Source organism: Sus scrofa, chromosome 15 (genome assembly GCF_000003025.6).
Source record: "Sus scrofa isolate TJ Tabasco breed Duroc chromosome 15, Sscrofa11.1, whole genome shotgun sequence".
Taxonomy (NCBI): Eukaryota; Metazoa; Chordata; class Mammalia; order Artiodactyla; family Suidae; genus Sus; species Sus scrofa.
Window position 1 is genome coordinate 34,464,519 of NC_010457.5, and position 24,909 is coordinate 34,489,427.

At 38.5% G+C, this 24,909-nt stretch overlaps 1 protein-coding gene across 1 annotated transcript in view; it reads right to left on the minus strand.

The window, feature by feature from the left end:
* Positions 1-24,909, minus strand: part of CSMD1 (CUB and Sushi multiple domains 1) — a 1,882,041-nt gene that overhangs the window by 102,797 nt on the left and 1,754,335 nt on the right. The window contains 3 exon segments of the mRNA XM_021075826.1: positions 9,381-9,569; positions 14,771-14,917; positions 19,404-19,592. Coding sequence (XP_020931485.1) covers positions 9,381-9,569; positions 14,771-14,917; positions 19,404-19,592 — 525 coding nt within the window.

The following is a 24,909-nucleotide window of genomic DNA, read 5'->3' on the forward strand; positions in this document are numbered from 1 at the left end:
CCAGGAAGGCTCCTTTTTTTAATGGATGCCTGATAGTACCTGGCTCAAGGGTAAATCTTTTCTGTCAAGTGTTCCATTTATTCCTTCAGGCAAGCTGGGTGGAGGGTCTATTCTTATCCTTGTTTACAGAGGAAGCTAAACCTCAGTGAATCCTGTTGCCTGTCCAGGGTCACGACACCAGAAAATCCTGGGATTGGGGAGATCCTTGTCTAAACTGAAGATTCTGACTGTGAAACCTCTATGCTCTATGCAACAAAATCCCATAAGAAGATCAGGAGCAAACAGGAGAGACCTCAGTTTACAACATGCCTAGCGATTTGGCAGATTTTGGCTTTATGAACTATGTGGATTCATAACCTAATAAATTAGAATATAGCTGCAATAAAGGCTATAACTTATATATGCATCCATCTATATACATATTTTGTATATATCAAACCATATGACTTGTTATTTAAAATGATTTTAAAAACATATTTAAATTTCTGAAAACACTGCACAATTATCATCCCATCTAGAAGCTTGACCATTTCATAGAAGCAAATAAACACGAATGAAAAAAATCAAAATGAGTCATGGTTTCCTATGCATTTTTTGGCCATAGGTAAGCATTTCTAAGATTTACAAAATACCTCAAATTTTATACCAGAGCACCAAATATAGCCTCCAAAATTTTGATAATGTTGCTATTTTTAAAATTCAAGAAAGCCCTTTTTTTTCCCCCAGAATAAGTCATTGCAGTAGACAGGAATAATGTACAGGCATAGTATAATGGAAATGATGTAGCTTTTGGAATCTGAAAGACTTGGGTTCAAATCCCACCTGTGATGTTTAGTCGTTGCATTTCCTGGGTAACGTCAGCTTTGACCACTAGTGTCTGTAAGGATTAGAGATGAGAAGACAAACACCCAACTCAGACCTGACTCACAGCAGAACCACTCAAACACCTGCACCCATCGACCAGCTCTGCTCAGTCCACACCCTACCCATTAGCAAACGCATTGTACATCAGCAGAGGGTAGGCACCTGTGACTGCAAAGCACAAACACCAGACCACATCAGGTCCAGGCCAGGGCTACAGCTCACAAAAGGCTCTGAGCGTGGAGGCTTTGAGATAAAGAGCTGCCTGGGAACTGCTGTCTCTTTAACAGGGGAAACTTGAAAGTGGAGCCCTGGGAGGCACCAGTTTAACTGCATCTCTGCGATAATACAGAAAAATTCAGTTCTAATTTAGGCTTCCCTCCAAGATGAATACGATTAGTGTATTGATAATGGAAACAGCTGCTTGGCAGTTTCTTGCTTGAAGGCGGGAAACGAAGCCTGAAGGGCAGAAGATACGCCTGGCTTTATCGAGGAGAATAAAAACCAATACCGATTTTCTGAGAGAAGTAATTTAAAAGGGCAAGGAGAGAGGCAGGCTGAGGTTCTCTGAGAGGAGGAAGCATACCCAGCTGCCTGTTCTTGCTCACAGGTGATTGGCCGTGAAGGCTCCTGTTTGCCTGGTCCTGCCCAGGCCTGATACAGCTCAGCACCTGCCACCCCACTGTCCTGCAGAAGGGAGGGCAGTCAGCCAGGAGCTGCGGTGTGGCTCTGCCACTGGTGAACCACAGGGTCCCGCTAAGTTAGGAAAAGGGGCCCCATACGTCTGCTGCCAGGCCTAACAACAGCAATAAGTAGCACTCATGTAAGTTGTAAAGATGTATTCTAAGTGATTTCTTGAACCTTCTCCAACTTTGAGAGCTAGAGACCAAAAATTCTGTTTCAAGTTGACAGGAACCAGTTTTAGGGAGTTAGGATCCTCTGCCCATCAGGTGACTACTTTTCTCCCAAAATTCTGAGTCTAAGAGGCCACCAGCAAAAAGTCAATGAAAATGAGAGAACAAAGCAGATTCAAGCACAAGATAAATCATTTTCAATGGAAAAAGAAAATCATTCTCAAATACATATATTAGAAAGTACTTAGCTTATGATTTTTTTTTTTCATTCACAATATTTACCAAATGCTGCCCTACCAGGTGTTCTGTTGGGTCCTGGGGCAATGCATTTATGGTCACATGACCAGCGCCTGGGTAAGGGCAAAAGGACCTGACCCCCATCCTCAGGTTTCTGCTTCCCTCATTTATTAAACAGCAGGGGTTGCATTTTTAGTAAGCATTTCAAAATATTATTTTGTACCAAAATTTTTTTCGGTTGCACCCATGGCATGGAGAAGTTCCTGGGCCAGGGATCGAACCAATGCCACAACAGTGACCCAGGCTGCTGCAGTGACAATACCAGATCCTTAACCCACTGAGCCACCGGGGAACTACTGAACAATTTTTTAAAAAAAGAAAAACCAACTACCTAGTGTAGTTAGAAAATGTTTACATTGTATTTTTTCTCCAGTAAGAATAAAAGGAATGCCATTCAAATCATTGAAAAATACTATACCAACTCTAGAAGAATAATTAAAGCATTAAATAATATATTGAAATATTAAATATATAAATATATTAAATAAATATTAAAGATTAGGCTCCCAGTGCCTCAAAGAGGTATTTGTCCATTTATTTATTTGTTTGTTTTGTTTCTAGTTTCAAGTCTCTTATTTTCAAATAAAATAATTAAAATCACTATAGTGACCTTTTAGTTTGGTATAAGTCTTAAAATATTTCAACATTTATATCAATAATTAGATGGATTGCAGGATTTATAAGAAGACCCAATGTGATCATTTCTCAAAGGGTCTTGGATAATACTTATTTTCTGGTAGAACTACTTAGTTTGAAATTTATTGCAGCAAATAATTTTTAATTACAATTTAATTCATTTGATATGCTCCTACAAAGTCAAATCTCCTTTCAAGAAAAGCATTAACGATGCACTCAGCATCCTGAACTAACTTAAACTACCGCCTCCCTGGGATACTTTTCGAAACCCCATCTTCTCAAAGCACTAGCCTCTTGGATGAAGCTTTCCCATGGTACCTGGAAGGCCACACAGCAACACTGATGTCATTAGCTTGCTTTTTCTCACACAGTCCGAATTTCAGTGAGTGGCACCATAATACTCCCAGCAATCACAACCAAAAAAGTGTATATAATCCCATATAGTTCTTTCTTCTTAACCCTTTCCATGCTATCGCAGGGTCCTGTTGATTGTACTTTCTAAATATTGTCAATGTCTGTTTCCCTACAAACCTATTTTCACTATATTATCAAGGTCTTCATCATTCTCCAACACCCATTTCTGCAGCTTCTAAGCACCCCTGTAAGTTAGACAAAACTCTGTTCAATCATCTACCACACTACTCAAGATATTATTAAAATGCAGATATGATTGTATTTTTTCTGCTCTTTAATAGCCTGAAATCGACCACAGAAGAGAAAGTAAAAGCTACATAAACTTGCAGTTAAGGTGTTCCATCATGACCCACTCCTTACTGCTCCAACTCATTTCTACCACTGCTTCCCCTTCAAATTCTAACTCATATGTCCCATGATGGGAAAAATGCCCTTGTCCTTCTGCTCTATCTCTATTCAAGGTGAATCTTTTCTTGCTTAATGTCATACTGAATTGTGGTTATTGATTCATGAGTCCATCTCTCCCAGTGGACCATCAGAGCTTTAGGAGAATTGTGGTTATTGAGGTTCCCATCGTGGCTCAGTGGAAATGAAACTGACTAGCATCCATGAAAATGCAGGTTTGATCCCTGGCCTCTCTCAGTGGGTTAAGGATCTGGCATTGCCATGAGCTGTGATGTAGGTCACAGAAGCGGCTCGGATCTGGCGTTGCTTTGGCTGTGGTGTAGGCCAGAAGCTACAGCTCTGATTCAACCCCTAGCCTGGGAACCTCTATATACCACAGGTGTGACCCTAAAAAAAAAGGCCAAAAAAAAAAAAAAGAGAGAGAGAGAGAGAGAGAACTGTGGTCATTGATTGACAAATCCATCCCTCTCATTGTACCAGCAGGAATTTAAGAGTTGGGCTGTGTCTTAGTCCTCACAGTACCTAATTAAGAGGTAAGTTTGAAATGAAGTAAAAATCATGACAATAGTTGTATCACCTGTAACGTTTGCATTAAGTGTTAAATCCACAACTACAACTCTAAACTATAAACATGGATACATGATTAACGTCACTTTGCCTCAATAAAAACACATATGTAAGAAAAAATGTCAAAGATGTGTACAGAGCAGACCCTCTGTATAAACATGGGCCCTACATCTACTTTAATTTTTGGAATAGTGTGTTTGAGGTCTATAGGTTCCAGAGGTAAAAACATGTACCCTTATCTCTATAAATGTGCTACAGGAAAGTTTCAATTTCTAGTTTTATATCTAATGTAAACAGAGTATCTTGGACAAAAAAATAAAATTATGAAAGTGTTCTTAGCTGACTTAAGTGGGAGTAATGTGATGATATGCATTTAGAGGATTTTTTTTTTTTTTTTTTGTCTTTTGTCTTTGTTGTTGTTGTTGTTGTTGTTATTGTTGCTATTTCTTGGGCCGCTCCCGCGGATATGGAGGTTCCCAGGCTAGGGGTCTAATCGGAGCTGTAGCCACCGGCCTACGCCAGAGCCACAGCAACGAGGGATCCGAGCCGCGTCTGCAACCTACACCACAGCTCACGGCAACGCCGGATCGTTAACCCACTGAGCAAGGGCAGGGATCGAACCCGCAACCTCATGGTTCCTAGTCGGATTCGTTAACCACTGCGCCACGACGGGAACTCCTAGAGGATGTTTTTAAAAAGTCTTTTTCTCTTACATAGTTCCAAGAATTTTAAAGAAAGAGTTCACCCAGTCTTTAATTTCATATTCTACCATTATCACTGATAGCAATAAATGACCACCCATCTAGAGCTATAAACTCTCCTTGGACAAAAAAACAACTTTGAAAGAAAAAAAAAAAAAACTGAAATTATCTTGATTATCTAAAAACTGAAAACAAATCAAAAAAATCTAACCACAATTTATTTACCATTGTAAATTAAAATTATGAATAAAAAAGATACCAACAACCAAATAGAAAATAGAAAAATAGGTTTCCACTAGTATTTGTATTTTAATCCTAAAGGAAAACAGCAGTAAATCGGTGATAATCATAGTGCTTTCTTACTTTTAAAGTGTTTTCAATTTTAGCCTAAAAACCTTTTTGAATTTACAGTATTTGAAAACTTTGATCATTTTTTTAAGTGGCCTTCATCTCAAGAGTTCCATTTGTATATGAAGGAGAATGTTGTTTAATTAATTATATACAGCCTAGTGCATATTTAAGGCATGATCTCCATGATGGCAGTTACCATAATTTATAATTCTTTTTTATGGTGTCTGGAGCAAAACGTACCACCTCAAACTGTGTCTCATAGGCATGTGAAAACAATGAAGGCCCAAAAGCCTCAGGAAGAAACCCCGACCTTTCCCCGAAGTGCCGCAAGAATGTAAATGGAGGACTTGGTCCAGGAAGGAAGCATTCACCTTAAACAAGTGTGAACCTGGTGTGTGGACAGGGAGGCACCTGCAAATTTGTTAGAATCCCTCTCTGTGGGAGTTCTTGTCATGACTCAGTTGTTAACGAATCTGACTAGGAACCATGAGGTTGCAGGTTCGATCCCTGGCCTTGCTCAGTGGGTTATGGATCCGGCGTTGCCGTGAGCTGTGGTACAGGTTGCAAACGCGGCTCGAATCCTGCGTTGCTGTGGCTCTGGCGTAGGCAGGCATCTACATCTCCAATTCGACCCCTAGCCTGGGAACCTCCATATGCCGCAGGTGCAGCCCTAAAAAAGGCAAAAACAAAACAAAAAAAAAAAAAGAATCCCTCTCTGTGCCCCAGTGTCTCTGCAGGGTCTAGCAAACATGCATTTACCAAACATTTGCTTTTTCTCTCCATGTGACCTGCCTTCCTCCCCTTCGAGGTCCCAAACCACCACCCCAACATCCTTTGCTGTCTTTAGATGGTATTTAGGGTGAGAGTTTTGGCCATCTGGATGAGTGACTCACTGTTCCAAGGTCTCTCCCATGTGTACATGTTATTAAACTTTGATTTTTCTCCTATTATCTGTCTCATGTCAATTCTGTCAAGGACAATGTCTGTGACTCCCTTGGAGGGAAGAAAGGAATCTCTTTCCTTTTGTTTCCACAGCCTGGGCCAGACACACACTCAACACAGACGCATTGACAGGAAAATCCTCCTCGTCTAACGCATAACAGGACTAGATAGTATAAGGAGTGAACTGAAAATCCACGAAGCCTCCTTCTAACTGTATCAAAGGAGGCCAATATCTTTCTAAGTTAGGTGAGTATTTATATTGTGTAAAATTCTGCATTCTATATGTAACCAAAACAATGTGCATAATTAATGCTAAATCAATCAAATGTCTCAATTAAAAATAGTAACAATTACACATTTATATTTTGTATGAAATTCGATTCAGTCAATTCTAACACTCTTTAATCATAAGTAAAAGATATAAAGGATATAAATTACCTATATATTGACTGGTATGTTCTTATTCTGTTTAAAATTTTATGATCCTTTCTCATGGGCTTCACTAGGGTCATCATTTTTACTGTTTTTTTTTTTAATTATTGTTATTATTATTTTTTGCTTTTTAGAGCCATACCTGTGGCATATGGAAGTTCCTAGGCTAGGGTCGAATCAGCACTGTAGCTGCCGGATGCTTAACCCACTGAGCAAGGCCAGGGATCAAACCTGTTTCCTCATGGATGCTAGTCAGGTTCGTTAACTGCTGAGCCATAATGGAACTTCTTTTACTGTTTCTTTTAAAATATTTTATTTATTTATTTTTGTTTTTACCTATTTATTTTTGGCCACATCCATGGCACTTACAAGTTCCTGGCCAAGATTGAACCTATGCCACAGCATTAACCAGAGCTACAGCTGTGACAACACCGTATTCTTAACCTGCTGAGCCACCAGGGAACTCCTACTTTTATTTTTTAAATGACAAAAATGCTTATGAGCTATACCACACAATTTAAATGGTTTAAAAAGCCTGCTTTCTACAATTTTTAAAAAACTTTTAAACATCACAGCCTCACATATCACAAAAAATATTTGTATATTATCAAAATGCTATTTTACACAAAGTAGAAAGAACTAAGAGAGGACCAAAGAAACTCATCCACATTAAATGAATTTAAATACCTAAAATATAAATTACTTCCAGAATTAATATCTGCAGATTTTAACTGGAATTTCTTTTGGCCAGACACAATTTAATTGAAACAATGCAAAGCAGGCAGGAGGTCCAGGTTCTAGACAAATGTTTTTATGATTATTAATAAGTAACTTAACTTTTATGTGCTTCAGTTTAAAAAACACTTACAAAAGCAAATTAACTAGATTATTTTTAAGGGCCTTCCAGGTTTTACAGGTCATAGTGAAAAAAAGAACAAAACAAAAATAAAAACAGGAAAACAGAATCATATTGACTCCCTAGCTATCACAATGGTTAACAGAAGGTGTCAAGAGTATGGGTTTGTTGCGGGAAGATAATGCTTCTGACATATTTTCTAATTTGAGAGCACAATCGCATTGCCCATTTATCTCTGAGAAGAGTCCTGAAGGAAGATACTTTAATTTCCCATCTAGACTGTGCTGTGTGACTCTCACATCCACATCCTGGTGGCATAGCTTTGGGGTTACGTTCAACCCAGAGGACAGGTACACTGGTCACAGTTACTCAAATGCTTCAGCCACAACTACAAAGATTCCAGAAGGATCTGGTTTTTAGAGCACAATTTCCATTTCTGACTCAGTCTTTTAATTCAGCATCAAATGGTTACGCTGAGCAAGAAAATGGGGAAAGGAGAGAGAAGACGAAACTCATCGACAAAACGTCCCCCAGGCATCCTCTGGTTCCTTCCCAACCACTCCCGGGAAGTGCGAGCCACTCCTCCCTGCAGTCAGCAATGTTCAGAACACCTTGTGCGGTAGGAAGATAAACTCCATCTGCCTGGACTGTCATTTCTCCCAGGTCCCTCTCATCATAGGCAGTCTCTCTTCAGTATCTACCCCGAAAGCAGATTCCACTTAGGCTCTCTGTCTTGGGACTCAGCCTATAGGGGCCAAGATTTGGGCACTCTTGCCAACCCTGTCTCATCCTTCTTCATTGTTCAGTGTGCTGTTTGGGTCATGTTTTTGTCCTGGACATTCTGTCCCCAACACCAAGGCATATAGCACATGGGGCTGTCTCTGAGCAAGAGATTCTGTCTCATAGGCAGAGTGACAGAACACCTAAGACAATGAGAGCCATTTCTTCTTTTGAAGAGAAAGTATTCCTCTTAAAAAAAAAAATCATCTATCCTAATGAAAGAAGCTTACTGGATCTTTATGTTTATCTTACAATAAAGAATAATTTCTGGAGATACAACTTAAATGATGCTGACTAAATGCCATATTAACTTCTTGTGGTTAAAGGCACATATGATAGAAGTTCCCATTGTGGCACAGCAGAAAGAAATCAACTAATATCCATGAGGATGTGGGTTTGATCCCTACTCAGTGGGTTAAGAATCCAGTGTTGCTTTGGCTGTGGTGTAGGCTGGCAGCTGCAGCTCCAGTTCGACCTAGGAACTTCCACATGCCACGGATGTGGCCCTTAAAAAAAAAAAAGAAAAAAAAAAGAAAACACATACAACAATTGTGATAAATATCTATTATTGTCTCATAGAGCAATACTGGAAAATCTAATATCTAATGAAAAGAGAGAAACGAGGAAACCAGTATGAGCTTCCATTCATAAACTGTAATTAGCTTTAAAAAACCAGTATATTCCATTATGCATATAAATCTCGATAAGACAAAACTATGAAAATTTCATGACTTCAAAGCCTTCAATTAAAGTGAAAATGCCTTATTTGAAAATCTGATTATTTTTATGATATGACAGATAAAATGCTAAATAAGCATGAAATATTGAAATCAACCTTAACAAGTTGTAGATTTAAGTGACCAAAAGAAAATGAAATATGCAGCGTATGGCTCAAAGTATGAGTTTTTAATCTAAAAAAAGAGAAATGAGCTTTATTGATTTTTAATTCATACAACTGTCAAGAAAAATTATTTTGCATCTAAGTCAGATAACACATTTTTTATTTCAAAATGAAATACAAGTAAGCATTAGAAGAACTCTACTCAGCATCTATCTAGTGAGTGTTCAACCATCCTGTGAATTCTGGCTATAAAGCTAAATTAAGTCTAGTACAAGTGTCAGAAACATTCACACGGTCAGTAGAATGTTTAATTTGTACTCTCATGAACCCACCTGCAAATTTTTCTTACCTTTCGTTCATAATCATAGCTTCAGTAGTTTTTAGAGAGTGATTAAAATAAAAGCGGTGCATTGAAGTTTGGGGATGAAAACCACGTTCCTTACCTTGGCAAAGTGGAGCAAGGGACTCCCACTGATACATTCCATCTGAATTCCGTCTACAGGTTGCATTGCTGTGGCCAATCATCCGATACCCAGGCTTGCAATAGTAATGCACTTTACTTCCAACTTCTCCTGAAGTCCTATTTAAAACACCACCATTCTTCAGGGTGTGGGTCAAGCTGCAGTAAGGTGCTATGGGAACACAAACACACAAATAAATGTTGCACCTCCCTTGGAAGAGAGATATAAATGAAACATCTCTATTGTTAAAATAGTGGGAAATCATCTCCACTATGGCAACCTGTATTAAAAGCATCCTCAAACACAAAAGTGCTGGCCAGGAGGTGGAGCAATAGGAACTCTCACTCATTGCTGGAATGTGAAATGGTGCAGCCACTTTGGAAGATGGTCTGGCAGTTTCTTATAAAACTAAACATACTCTTATTATATGATCCAGCAAACACACTCCTTGGTATTTATCCAAAGGAGCTGAAAACTTATGTCTACACAGAAACCTTGCACATGGATGTTCAGAGCAGCTTTATTCATAATTGCCAAAACTCAGAAGCAAATAAGGTGTCCTTCAGTAGGAGAATAAGCAAACTATGGTGCATCCAGACAATGTTTCCTTGTGCTAAAAAGAGATGATCTGTCAAGCCATGAAAAGACATGGGGGAACCTTAAATGCATATGACTCAGTGAAAAGAAGCAACTTTGGAAAGGCTACAAACTGTATGGTTCCAACCATGTGACATCTGGCAAAGGAAAAATTCTGAAGACAACAAAGAGGTCAGTGGTTTCCAGAGGCTGGTGGGTGAAGGATGGTGGATTTTCCAGGCAGTGGAACTACTCTGCATGACTCCGTAATGGTGAATACATGTCATTATACTTCTGTCCAAACGTGCAGAATGTCCAGCATCAAGAATGAACCCCAAAACAGACTATGGACTTTGGGTGATAGTGATGTGTCAATGTAGGTTCATTAATTGAAACAAATGTATCATCTCGTGGGCCTGTTGATAAGGGGCTGTGCATGTGGGGGGCCAAGAAGTAAAGGGAAAATCTCTGTACCTTCCTTTCAATTTGGTTGTGAATCTGAAATTTCTCTTAAAAATAGTCTAAAAAGTAAATAAATAAAAAATTTTAAAAAACCTATAGCCAAGGGCCAACTCTCTTAAGTCTGACATGCAGATCATTTGCAACCATTAATCAACGTGATAGTAGAATCCTGACTCGAAAAAGAGAGAGAGAGAGAGGAAAAAGACATATTATTAAAATGGAGACAATAGAAGGGTATACCATTTTGCAATCAAGGCCATTTTTTCCCTTGTTGTTGTAAAGTGGGTGTTGAGAACTGTGCAATGATGTAGACATTAAGCCTCTTTTTATCAAGTGGGATTTGAATAAAATCTTTGAAGAAAATGCACTATTTCAGGTCAATGAACATCTTACAATAGCTTTAATCATCACATTGGTAGGGAGACTTTTTAAAATTAGAGATAGGCATTTGTTAGAATCACAGACTTACGTACGAAGAATATATACCATTTCATGGCTAAAAGAGTCTGCACCTTATTTACACACTTAGAGAAACTCACTTTATTCTCACAAGACCAGTTTCACCTCAGCATAAAATCCTATGAACCAACTCCCTTCAAATGAATAAAACAATAAAGTTGTGAAGTTCGGGAAATCCATAGTTCCTTTTGAAAGAAGAGGTTTTAAAGGTACCGCTTCCCCATGGGGGCTCCAGATACAAAGCACACACATACAAGGCTGAATGCTTAATGCTGAGCCCTTCCTCAGAAATACATTCATAAGAAACTTTCTGAAGGTTTCCCCTCAGAGCATCCCCAGGAGCAACGTCTATGTGTCTGGCCTCGGTTGTCAACTATGTTCCTCTGAGAAACATCCACAGAGAGCAGTCTCAGCTGGATAATCTCCTGCAGCACCATTTCACTCTTTTTTAATGGACTGATTTTTATTAAGTTAAAATCCACTAACTCTGGTAAGAAACTCTTATCCCTCTGTCTATGCCATTCTCCACATTCAATTGTTCTGGACTAAGTTCTGTAAGTTTTGAATGATCCAAAATATTTACTTTAGGGAAGGTATGTATCATCACGCACCCATCTATTCAGTTACCCATCTATTCATCAGTTCAGTTACCCATCTATTCAGCACCCAAGTACTCAGAATTACTGTGCCAGTAAATTAAAATGATGATGATGATGATGAAACATAGGCCAAGTAGACTGTGGACCTACTCCAAGTTCAGAGATAAGATAAAGTCTGAAATACTCTTGAAAGGACAGTGAGACCACAGAGTCCATTCTTGGGGTGTCACAGTTTAGGGTGTTAGAAGATATAAACAACAGTGGGGCAGATGGACTGGGGATTTGGGATGGGCATATGCACACTGAGGTATATGGAATGATCAGTCAACAGACACCTGCTGTACTACACAGAGAACTCTACCCAATATTCTGTGATAGTCTATGTGGGGAAAGAATCTGAAAGAGAATGGCTGTGTGTACATATATAACTGAGTCACTTTGTTGTACAGCAGAAATTAGCACAACCTTGTAAATCAAATATACTTTAAAAACTTGAAAAAAAAAAAAAGAGAGAAATAACCTGCAGGATGATTGCATAAGTCTACGGAGTCTGATAACAAATTTCCTTCCTACTGACCATGTTTATTCTATCATCAGGCTCTCAGGACACACCTTGTTTCCTAACTCATCTCACATAAGATACACAAGGGGCCCACAGTGGCTCAGAGCTAGCACAGGAAAGCAGTGGAGAAGGATATGGTGTCCCCCCATTCAGTTCCTGGCTATGTTAAAAACTAATAAGACCATGGATACTCCCAACTAGTATCCATGAGGATGCGGGTTCAATCTCTGGCCTTGCTCAGTGGGTAAAGGATCTGGTTGCAGTGAGCTGTGGTGTAGGTCGCAGACATGGCTCGGACCCAGTGTTGCTATGGCTGTGGTGTAGGCTGATGGCTTAAGCTTCAATTCAACCTCTAGCCTGGGAATCACCACACACCATGGGTGTGGCCCTAAAAAGACAAAAAAAAAAAAAAAAAAAAAAAGAAAGAACTAAGAAGACCAGTGCCCAATTCTCACCCTCTGCTGTAGTGCCTGGAAAGCAGGGATGAAGGAGGGAGACAGGCAAGCATCCATGATGGAAAATGATGGGGAGAGGTGAGTATCCTTGGATTTCTGGATGGATGCCAGCAAGGCTATAGTTTTGATGCTCCTGGTGCTGAAGCTTATTTTATTCACCTCCATATACTTCATTTATTATCAACTCAACACTCACTTAGCAGTTTATTGAGTCGACTCGAACCACACTTGACAAGCATTAGCTTTGTTGTTGTTATTGTTGTTGTTTTGTTTTTCAATTGTGTGGATCAGTCTTATTGCTCTTATGCCTGATGACCAATAGTTGACATGTGTGAAGCAAACAAAGGTTTGGGATGCAACATGTGGTTGTATGATGGTTACAGCTCCCAGGTCAGGGACATCTTCATTTAATCACTGCTCTAAAATGACTGGTGATGAACTCCTATCAGAGGTCATTGAATCATTGAATTTTAAGTGAAAATCTCTTTAAAAATCTACCTGTATCTCCATCTCTAGAGAGATAGATATGTCCATTCACAAAAGAATGTTTTATAGCCTTCTCTGAAATTCTCTATTTTCCCACTTTCCCAACAGTTTAACAAAGAGAATCTTCTGGTCTATAATGAATGAAAATGCCCTTTGACAAACAGAATTCAAGGTATAGTCATATTAAGTCATTTGCCACACATAAAGCAAGATAAATTATGGTCACAGTGATTTTCTCTCCACTGTCCATATTTGCACATCTGAAATAAACTCAAACAGCTCTACAGGTCTGAGTGTATACTGTTTGGAACAAGGAATGTGATGAACACAAACCCAATCATTGCCCGAATGCTTTCAATACCCATTTCAATAGTGCAATACCAGCTGTGAGCCCTTAGTTGATAAGCTTTCTGAATGGCTACTCTGAACAGACGGGGAAAACTAAGGCCTGAGCACATTTATTAGACTTTATAGGGGAAGCATGAGTGAATTTCAGGCCCACTGTCCCTACATTCAAGAGCCATGTCAAATCTTGATGCTCTTTCCCATTTTACAATGCCTACCAGAGATCTCAAATCTTATTCTTAAAACTATGAAGACCTTCCGCTGTTCCTCCCTCAGAATGGTCCTCATCAGTGACAATGTACAACAGACAATGGAATAAGCAACACTTTGGTGTGACACTGTTCAGTGAGAGGTACAGAGTGGGCACTTTCCTTGGGGAAAGGGACCTCAATGGTTACCATGGGTCATTGAGCAAGACAAAGAAAAGGTTAGATATTTTGCTTAGTAATTCAAATATCTGGGGAATTTAAACTGCCTTTCTACTGCTTTTGTAAGGCAGTATAAACATTAGGTGTGGTCCAGTCTCACTGACAAATGTACATAGGAACTAACTTATCATAAACATATTGACTGATTTAATTAATATAAAAAGCTACTGGTGGAAAATGATTAAAATGTATGGAGAAAGAACAAAACAACTTAAATATTGACAAGAAAAAACATGTAAACATATTTATTTTGTATATAGTTATTTATTTACTTTTTGCTTTTTAGGGCTGCACCCATGGCATATGGAGGTTCCCAGGCTAGGGGCTGAATCAGTGCTGTAGCTGCCAGCCTACACCACAGTCACAGCAATACAGGATCCAAGTCGTGGTCTGCAACCTACACCATAGCTTAGGGCAACGCTGGATCCTTAACCCACTGATTGAGGTCAGGGATCAAACCCGTAACCTCATGGTTCCTAGTCGGATTCGCTTCCACTGTGCCATGATGGGAACTCCCCTATTTTGTATATATTTATATGTACATTTCTATATATAGTGTCTGCATTAAGGTAAACAGACATACAGATATATAATCAGTAAAAAGACATATTTTAGTAGTAAGAGGTTGTTATCATTTATAAAATTAATAGCAATATGATTATCTCCTCCTGTTTGTTTCCTTAGCATTTAAACATATTTTTTAATTAATTTATATTACTTTATTTGGGGAGGATGTCTTTGCTTTCCATAGCATGCAATTCAATGGTTTATGATTTTAGTAAAAAAAGGTTTTTTTTTAACATTAATCAATGGTTTCTTTCCCTAATGTAGTTTAGAGATATCACTCAGAATAACTTCACATCATATTATTTCTAATGAAGTTAATTATTAATCTTCAGAGATCAGATTTGTACTCTAGATCTCTACTTTTTTTTTACTTAATGAAGATCCCTGGTATTAAAAAATACTTTTGCGTTAAATATTAGCCCCATTTACAAACCTGCATAACGGATCTTGAATCCTTTTTTACTGGTTGCATGATCTGTGGACCAACGGAGATATAACTGGTTACTCTTGCTTGTAAAATTTGTTTGTTCCGTATGGTTTCCACTTAAGACCACTAGCAGAGGACTTTGACCAGAAGAGCCTAAATAAAACAGGAAAACAAAAAAAGTTATGATATGAATTACCACCTACAAAATGCAAACTACTTTTTAGCTTCTGATTAAATTGTAACCTTACTGTACAATATACAACTATTTTGTTCCAAAGGAGATTAAATTCCAATTAAATAAAGCAACAGAAATATTCCCTGATAAAAAATAATAATAAACAATAGGAGTTCCCATTGTGGCACAGCAGAAACAAACCCGACTAGTGTCCATGAGGACATGGATTCGATCCCTGGCCTCACTCTGTGGGTTAAGGATCTGGCATTGCTGTTAGCTGTGGTGTAGGTCACAGATGAGGCTTGGATCCCACATTGCTGTAGCTGTGGCATAGGCTGGCAGCTGTAGCTCCCATTCGACCCCTAGCCTGGGACCTGCATATGAAGGGGGCTGTGGCCCTAAAAAACAAACAAACAAAAAACAACAAAAAAAGAAAGCAACAACAACGAAAAAAAATAAAAAGGAACAATAGCCAACCAAAATAATGTCAGCCATATGTGCTATTAATTCCTAACACTTAAATCACATGAAAGTTACCCATAAAACAGTAATAATTGAAAAAATGAAAGTAATTTTTATTATCACTAGTATTTACAGCATGATATGGATATAGGGTATGGAAACTTTCATGGAATACGAGTGAAACTATAAATTAGTATAATCTTTTTGGAGAGCAATTTGGTAATATCTAATACAATTGAAGGCTTAATTACATTTTTTATAAAATCCAGCACACATGCACAGGTGTTATTTTTCTAGCAAAATGTTTATTCCAGCATTATTTTTATGGCAACATTTAGAGTCTAACTTGTGGTTTAGAATTTGAAAAAGGAAGCAAATGTGTTTTCAAAGAAATTTTATACTGCATTTAAAAAATTAATGACTTAGATAAACATGTATCAGCATGGATAATTTTTAAAATAGCAGATTGACAAGTGTGACCAATCTACTTGCAGCTAAATATATGATAGCAACTGTGTAAACATTCACAAGTATGCAATACACAAATTGTGTGTGAGTGTGTGAGTGTGTATGTGTGTAGATATATGGGAGACGACACTTGGTAGTAGATAGACAGACAGATAAACAGACAGATCAATAGGATAGGAAATGAACTATTGCACAAGCTTGACACCCAGCTCCTACTTCAAAATATTAATTGCCTCTGGAATTGGTGTAAAGGAATTGGATATGAATGGAGCTCTAAATTCATTTGTACTCCTTGCTTCTTTTTAAAAAATGTGCCTAAGATAGATTTAACAAAATCCTAAAATCCATTACATCAAGTAATGAGTCCACCTCTCTCTATATTTTTCTAATTTTTCAGCTTTCTATACAGTTACCTTTTTAAAAATTCAAAAAACAAAGTTAATATTTAACATGGTTAATAAAAACAAGTACACTGTGCAGTCAATTGACACCACTCTCATCATCATAACTTGATGCTATTTGTTGAGATGAACTGCTTCACTGAATCTAGAAGCTGCATCCACACATCAGGGTCTCCTCCATGACAATACTCCACTAGGGAACTCAAGGCTATCTCATAATCCAACATAACTCCCTCCCAGGAAACCTGAAAAGAATGTAGCCCTCATCGCTAGATGAAATACAAATTTAATCACGTTAAGTGACACATATCTTTGAGAGTCATAGGCAGAATTTTTATTTATGTGAAGAAACAGAGAAACCACAACTTCATTCACTGAACTGGAGTTCTCAATAGAGCAGTTCTAACAATGTTTCCAAATGAAACTGTGAGGATCTGTACTGTTTCTCCTCCTTACCACCAAATTAATATGTTAAAATGATAACCTCCAAACCTCAGAACATGACTTTGTTTGGAAGGTGGGTCTTTAAAGAGGGACTAAGATTCAATGAGGGCCTTAGAAACAGGCTTAATCCAATAGGTCCAGTGTCCATGTGTCCTCATGAGGAGAGGAGGTTGGAACACAAATGGATAATGAAGGGCGACCACAGAGGACAGGAAGAAGGGCGGCAGTCCACGCTAAGGAGAAGGGCCTCAGGAGAAACCCACCCCGGGGACACCTTGATGTGGGATTTCTAACGTCTAGTACTATGAGGAAACATACTCCTGTTGTCTAAGCCACTCAGTTTGTGGCACTTTTTTATGATGGTCCTTATACACAAATACAGAAGCTCACATGAGAAAGATGATCGGGCACTGTTCAGTGCTGTCACAGCAAAGAAGGATCAGAAGAAATGCTATTTCTCATTGTGAAAGATTGTCTGAAGATGTTCCATAAAAGAATAACCATGCATTACTCTCGAAAAAGATAGTAATGTGTTTTGTGTGCTGATTTACTGTTGTTTCAGGAGATAATGTATATTCCAAAATGAAACTCCACAGGGAAATTCACTAACCTGAACGCCACAGGAAAACTCATTAACCTGATTTTAAGAAATTTTAAAGTGCCATTTTTAATGAAAGAACTCAAGTTTCAGGTATCTTAATCCAATCCTCATCATCTTCCACCTGTTCTTTTTGCTTATTGTGGAACATACCCTCTACAGGCTATTCTTCAAAAATACACAGCCAAAGGGGCCCACATAGGAGAGTGACGTGGCCACAATGGAGAGCAGCAGTTACCAAGACGGAAACTCGCAAGTATTTCATAGTGAAGCCCACCATCTTTGTCTTGACATCTTTCTCAATTGAGTTCTATGATGATTAATATCCTTTTTGTTTTAAATTGAGGAGAATCCACCACTGAAGCCACAGAGAGTAATAAACTCTTGGGCTACTAAAGCTTAAAGTCGATATACTCAACATGCTTTTGGTTTTCTGTTTTGTCAACTCATGAGCTATAAAAGAGCCACTGTCACACTGTCTTTCAAAAAAATAAAAATAAGAGAGATGCAATGAACATGACATTTACTGAAACAAAAATGCCACTGCTTAAAAATTACTCATATAAAACTCTGACCTTTCATTTTATAGAAAAAAGTCTCTGAGAATAGAAAAAACCTACTCATAGATCTCTGGTAATTCTGACAGCAATAGCTTTGATATTATCTCTATCACCTGTTTTGCTTGTGGTTTATAATGGATGTGATCTGTCTGTATTTTGGGGAGATCACATTGTAAATGCTTAGGGCATAAATTATTGATAATAATTTTGCACTTGAAATTAGAAGACAGAGAAGCACAGCCAGATAAATTTTAATTCAGTGAAGGTGAAACAAAGGAACATGAATCCATCTGAAATGATTATGTAAAAATGTATAACCGTATACAGCATGAACAGGAATATGGATGCGCACACACATGCACACAGAGAGCCCCTGAGGTTGGCTGCTTGCCTTTACTTTTTTTGTGACATCTAATTGGCCTCAAGATACAGGTTTCCTGGTTCCTCTTTGACAAAAAAAGCCAATTTTATACTTGGCTAATGCATTACTTCTTCCCTAGTTCCTAAAGATTAAAGGGATACTCTTCAATAGTATGCGTCCATTTTATTGTACACTTAAAATCCTCTGAAAATGAAAATATTACTCTTCGGTCCTGTTTCTAGGCATATGAGTAAGAGTTTAATTACCAATTTAGCAGCTTATCTTTGGAAATACATAATTGATTCATCTAGTGTATATCCATACAAGCAATTTAACTATTATGATGCATCAAGTCAGTAAAAGGCATACAAACACCCATAGAATCAATTACAGTAATTTTTTTCCACTGACTTGATTGTTATTTATCTGAACTCTGACAAATCCATCAAAACATGTGAAAACTCTGTTATTATGTACAGCTGTAATTGTATCATGGTGTAATTTTCTGGACTATGACAATGTTTCCATACAAACAAAATATATGAACATTGGTTCTATTTCAAATTGACAATTCAACCAAGTACTATGTTTAGGCATAGCATTGCTATATTAAGAAATTCTTTAGAATTGTATAAGAACACAAAAGATTAATGTTGAAAACAGCATTAGCATTTGTTCAGTAAACTAGTTCACTAACGTAAAAAATTGTACATTAAAGACTCGCATAGAATTTATCACCTAGAAATGTCTGTGAGCCATTAGTCATATATCTCTAGTAAAATAATCACTTAGACTGACTAAAGTACTTAGCCCTCTTAAATTTCCTAAAATATCTTCTAAATCAATATAATTTTAGAAGGAGGGAAAGGAAGAGCTTTTTGAGATCATCTATTTTAAAACCCTGTATTAAAGAATGTTTAAAGTAAATTCATGTGTTTTCAGAGTGTATCACTACCATTCTAACAGTTGCAACACAAGTGTTTTACCTACCACTTGATCTCTGAGACCACCCAAGTTCAAGAATATTTCACTTTCTGTTTGGAGAAGTAATTTGCCTTAAGAATATATTCGAGTTCTTGCATTATTAAAAAATATATACATATCACAACGATATCATAATTATATTATGTATAGGTCCCTGGTACCTGAACAAAGTTTAAGGAAACTTACCATCGAATACTTCCAGTGCGTCAAACTGCTTTTCACTTTGGAATGTGTCCACGAAGATGGTGATGTTGTAGTTTGGTTCCACTTTGATGCTCCACGAGCAGGTCTGTGAGTTAAAATAGTTGCCTGGGTACCCTGGACTAAGGATGACTCCAGAAGATTCTGTCCTGACTTCATTGGCTGGGCATTGTGCTAAGGAAAAAGCACCAGTGAACATTTTCCTTAAAATGCATCCAGCTTCAATAGGATAGTTTCTATCATTGGATATACAACCTCATGAAAAACAAAGCCATCCTCCTCAGCTATGACAAATCTAATACAGGAACAAACATAGCAGAAGAGCAACTTTGTAATATCACCTTGCAACTTAAAACATGATTACTTCTACAAATAATAGATAACATATATGTTGATACATAGGATCATTAGATAGGTGAGATAAATGAGATTGATAGATGATGTATAGAGATAAGTGACACATATAGATAGATGATAGATAGCTAGATAGAGCAATGGAACTTACTTATCTCTTAAGGAAAACAAGAGTCAAAGAGATTAAGTCCATCAACCCAATCCTAGGGTAGCCAAGCTGAGGTAGCTGCCACATTGAGAAGAGGCACCTAGCCTGGATGTTTTCTTTACCTGGAGAAGGTCAGGAAACAATGTTCTTGGCCCCTGCTGATCTGCCCATATTGAGGGAAGTAGGGACCACTGATGCAGGAACAGTTAATAGCATCAGTATCTTTCAGGCCTTACAGTTAACAGCATCAGTATCGTTCACTCCTTAGTCACTACCTTACTTAACTTAGGGCAGATGCCTTGTGGATTCAACAACAGCAACCCAGGTTTTCAACTAAAATGTAAGACCTCACCTTTTAAGGCAATATTATAAAAACTGTGACATTTTATACAGTGACAGAAAAATCACATTTATTTCAGCCTTTGATTATACTTTTAATTATACTTAGAATAGTAAGTTTTAAACATTGGATTTGACTGCATGGGACTGTATTAAAAGATGAGTCATACTGGACCCTGGGTTTCTACTATGTAAATTAGGAGCAATTTTTAAGGGGTTAATTTATTGTGAATGGATGTTAAGATAATATGGACACCTTTTCCCCTCTGCTTCCTTTTCCCCTTATTTAGCTACACCAGGTTAATCACAATAAAGCTAATCTGTGTAAGTATGAATGCAAAAGAAAATCACCAAGTCCCTGATCAGTCATATCTCTCATTGCTAATTTAATTATCCTCCAGAAAGAGTTGCTTGTAGAATTATTAAGAGAAAATTATTTCTCTTATTGCTGATGGTTCAAAAATAAAGAGAGAATGAGTGTTCCCCTCGTGGCTAGTGGTTAACGAACCAGACTAGTATCCATGAGGACATGGGTTTGCTCCACGGCCTTGTTCAGTGGGTTAAGGATCAGGTGTTGCTGTGAGTTGTGGTAAGGTTGCAGACGAGGCTTGGAACCCGAGTTGCTGTGGCTGTGGTGCCAGGAGCTGTAGCTCTGATTAGATCCCTAGCCTGGGAACATCCATATGCCGTGGATGACAAAAAAATAAAAAATAAAGATAGAATGGATAAACAACAAGGTCCTATATGATATAAGGGACTATATACAATATTGTGAGATAAACCACATTGTAAAAGAATGTTAAAAAGAATATATAAATGTATAACTGAATCACTTTGCTGTATAGCAAAAATTAACACATTAAAAATCAACTATACTTCAGTAAAAAAGAAACTATAACATAAAAAATAAAGATGTGCCAAAACCATTTTTAAAATGTTCAAAAAGTTAAATGATCGCTTTCCCTCCATGATAAAGAGATATCAAAGAAAGTGTCTTAACTGTTGCATTATCTCATTTTAATGAGTGAAATGTGTATTATTAAAGCATTCATTTCAAATAAACACATTTTCTAAACAGATGAGAAAGCTTAAAATATTCAAGTAATGGTAAAAAGGTATTCCCCCCACCCAGTTTATTTTGTTCATATTAGTGTTCTCATTGAGATGCATCTTAAAATCTTTTAAATGTTTAGGGATAAGATCACCAAAGGTAAAACATTTCATAGAACCCTCTTAATAAATATATATTTTAAGTAGATTTTAAGAGTATTTACAATGTTAATTAGTGACAAAAATGTAAAAAATAATTCAAACCAAAACACACAGACCAAAACAACTTAATTAAAAAAGTATATTCTTCTGTGATGTTGGTAAGATCACTCTTTAGGAGATAGCATGGCCTTTCAAAAATGGATGTTACACTTTTTCTAAAAAGTTCAATACTCTTTGGCCAGATTTTAGATTCCACTAGAAGGAAATAAAAATAAATGTTGATATTTTTTAAATAATAATAAAAAATAAAATAGAATTTTATCTCTCTGCATGTGTGCAGGGCTGAGGTTTTAGGATCTCGCAGAACTTGCTTTGACTTTGCAGAAAGCTAAAGCTTGGCTCTACTCTGATGTAACTAGAGAGCAATAAAGCCACTCCTCAGGGTTATAATCAGATCAAAACCATGCAAATATTTTTCCTAAATCTAAAGCACTACATGGGCAGATGGTGTCACAAGGTTTGACCGCAAGCCTGCCTCTTCCTGACATGAAGCTGTTACAGTGCTCATGCCATTCTGAGGTTTTACACGGGGGAGGAGGAGGGAGGCAGGGAACAGCCTGCCTCTCTGTCCTGCAATTTTATCACTGTAGCTACAGTTCTCAGAGGACATGGGGACGTCAGACCATCTGAAACAGGATACAGTCCACCTAAAATCTATCTGGAGAGCTGAGGGCACAGTCCAGGGTGTGATTAGAAATCAGATGCAGAGTCTTACACACACCTATTTTTATTCCCTCTGTTTTTAAATTGCTGTTTCTGTCTTTTGCATAAGATATGATGAAAACATCAGTGAAATTATTAGTTTCCTTTCTTTTTACAACCCTTCCCAGCACATCTTACAGACATACATTTTGTTTTGAAGGTGCACCGAGTCCGTCTCCGGGTGGGCTATGTTTCTCCCGATCCCTCCCTATGCATCCTTTCGCATCCTCCCTAGAAACAGTTGCTAGGAGCAACCCCACTGACAGTGGGAAGGTTGCAGAGACTGCAGGCTCCCCTAAGCTGAGCCTTCATGATAAAACCCACTGCTTCCCCAGGGGCTGCTGGAGACCTCCCACCGTGGGAAGCATCTGTGTCAGGATCCTGGCAGAGCGCCTCTGAAGGAACTTGCCGCTCAGAGACATTCACTTGAGCTTTGAGTTGCCACCCTCCACACAGTTATTTCCTTTAGCTTACTTTTGAAGCAAATTCCAGTGTGAGGCTTAAAACCCAAAGCACATGACTTAATGCCTCTTGCAGGCCTTCAGCAAAAGGAGTGGAGTCAAACATTAGGATTTCTAAATAAAATTAATTCTTCTAAGCTCATCTAGGTTTGAAAGAATTGGGACACAGAACTCTGTCACCTGGAGGCCTGGAGATGCCTTGTTGTCCTGCTCATGCTTCCTAAGGAATGGTGCTCTCTGAAGGTCACTGATAGCCCTCAGTATTCATTGAAAATGCATGTTTCCAATGAAAAGAAAGTTAAAAACCCTTGACAGATCCCCATTGTTTCTGGGACGAGGCTGCCGACAGTGTGCCCCCTCACACTCTGGCCTCCTGCAGGTTTCCAGCCACCAACACCACTTCCTCCACACACCCCAAGAGAAAGCTGCCAGGGGCCACCCCCTCTTTCCTTGATGTCCCTTGTCCTTTCACATTTCCAAACATTTGTTATGGCCTCTCTTCAATTTCTGAAATGCTTCTCTCTCCTAACTTGAGAAAAGTCACCTTTATGACAACCCTCAGACTTTGTCGCATGTTCTCAGCATGGAGACCCCCCAAACCCTTGGAATTTCCTGAGGCCAGGAGGTGTCTGTCCCTCAGGATTCCTATAGATGACATCTGAACTTATGCTAATGAGGTGACTCAGGGTGGGCCCAGGTGGCTCAGGGAGGGCTTGTCACCACAAAGACCTGTGTGGAGAGGGTGGGGATACTGCCCACTCATGGTTCCTGGGTGCAGTGGGATGGGGGTGCTGGCGGTTCAGCTGTAAGAAGACAGCTTCTGGGTAGGTGAAGGTTCTAGGTGGTGCGGCAAGTTGGGACGGTGACACACCCAGTTCCTTAGGGACGGAAGTCCTGTGCTGGGAACACTTCCATCCTCTGCCCTTTGTACCACTTTGTCCGCTGTTCACTTGTGCCCTTTACAATGTACTGTACGAGAAACTGCTCAATGTAGTCATGTTTGTTTCCCTGAGGTTTGTGAGCTGTTCCAACAAAGGATCAAACTGGGAATCCTTGATTGATAAGCAGTCAGTAAGAAATACAGGTAACAACCCAGACCTGTGACTGGGGTCTGAAGTGAGGGTGGCTGTGGGACTGAGCCCTTAACCCTGTGGGATCGGATAGTATCTCAGGTAGGGAGTTCAGAATTGAGCTAAACTGTAGGACACTCAGATGGTGCCCAAAGAAAATACCAGACTTGCTTGGTGGTGTTGAAAAACATTCCAGACCCTTGTTCATTTTTCCTTTTTTTCTAAATTAAGGTGGGTATCCAACAAGGTGATATTTACCTGCATAAGGTGTGAACATTCAAGAAACAATCAGTCACCCTGAAGTGGTGATAGTTTTCAAAGCAGAACTTCTAAAAGTGGTGGTGACATTTGAGGAAGTAGCACTCATAACTAACACAATTTTCCATCAAGAATTTATTGAGGGGTTGGCCCCTACTTGAGCCCAATCAAATAACAGGAAAGTACTGGAAGGAAAATGATCGTTTGGTGATTAAGTATTTGATGAAAGACATTTGAATCCCTATTTCCTTTCCTTAAGTAATGAGGTGTTTAGGGAATGACAGCTAAAATAATCCAGTTCATTTTTAACGAATTTATTTCTGATTTAGAACAGAAGAGAACGAGGTTACATCCTATGTCATAACCACGAGTTTAGGAGGCCTGGGGACCTCTGGCCTGAAAGCCTGTTTGGTGAGGATACTCCCTGCCAGTGGGGGTGAGAGCAGAGTGGGTTTTTAGGGAGCAATGCTCCTGTGGTGTGTATTTACTCCATCCCTGGATTGCCACGAATTAAATGTCCATTGACAGATGATGAATTAAGAAGTGGTACATATATACAACGGAATTTTACTAAGTCATAAAAAAGAACAAAATAATGCCATTTGCAGCAACTAGAGATTCTCATACTAATCTTGGGGGTGACACAGAGGGCGGCATTTTCCCTATTTTTAGAGTCATATTAAGTAAGCATTTATGCCTTTCTTCATTAATCAACTGAGACCACCTTTGCTCAAAGTCAGCTACTCTGAGAAATTAAAGGCTGTATTTGGTGGGATTAAAATGTGCCCTAAAAATATGAAGATTTGCCTCAGATAATTTCTATATAAAAGAACAAAAGGTGAACATTCTATATCCACCCCCTTCACCACTACCCTCTGTATATCACT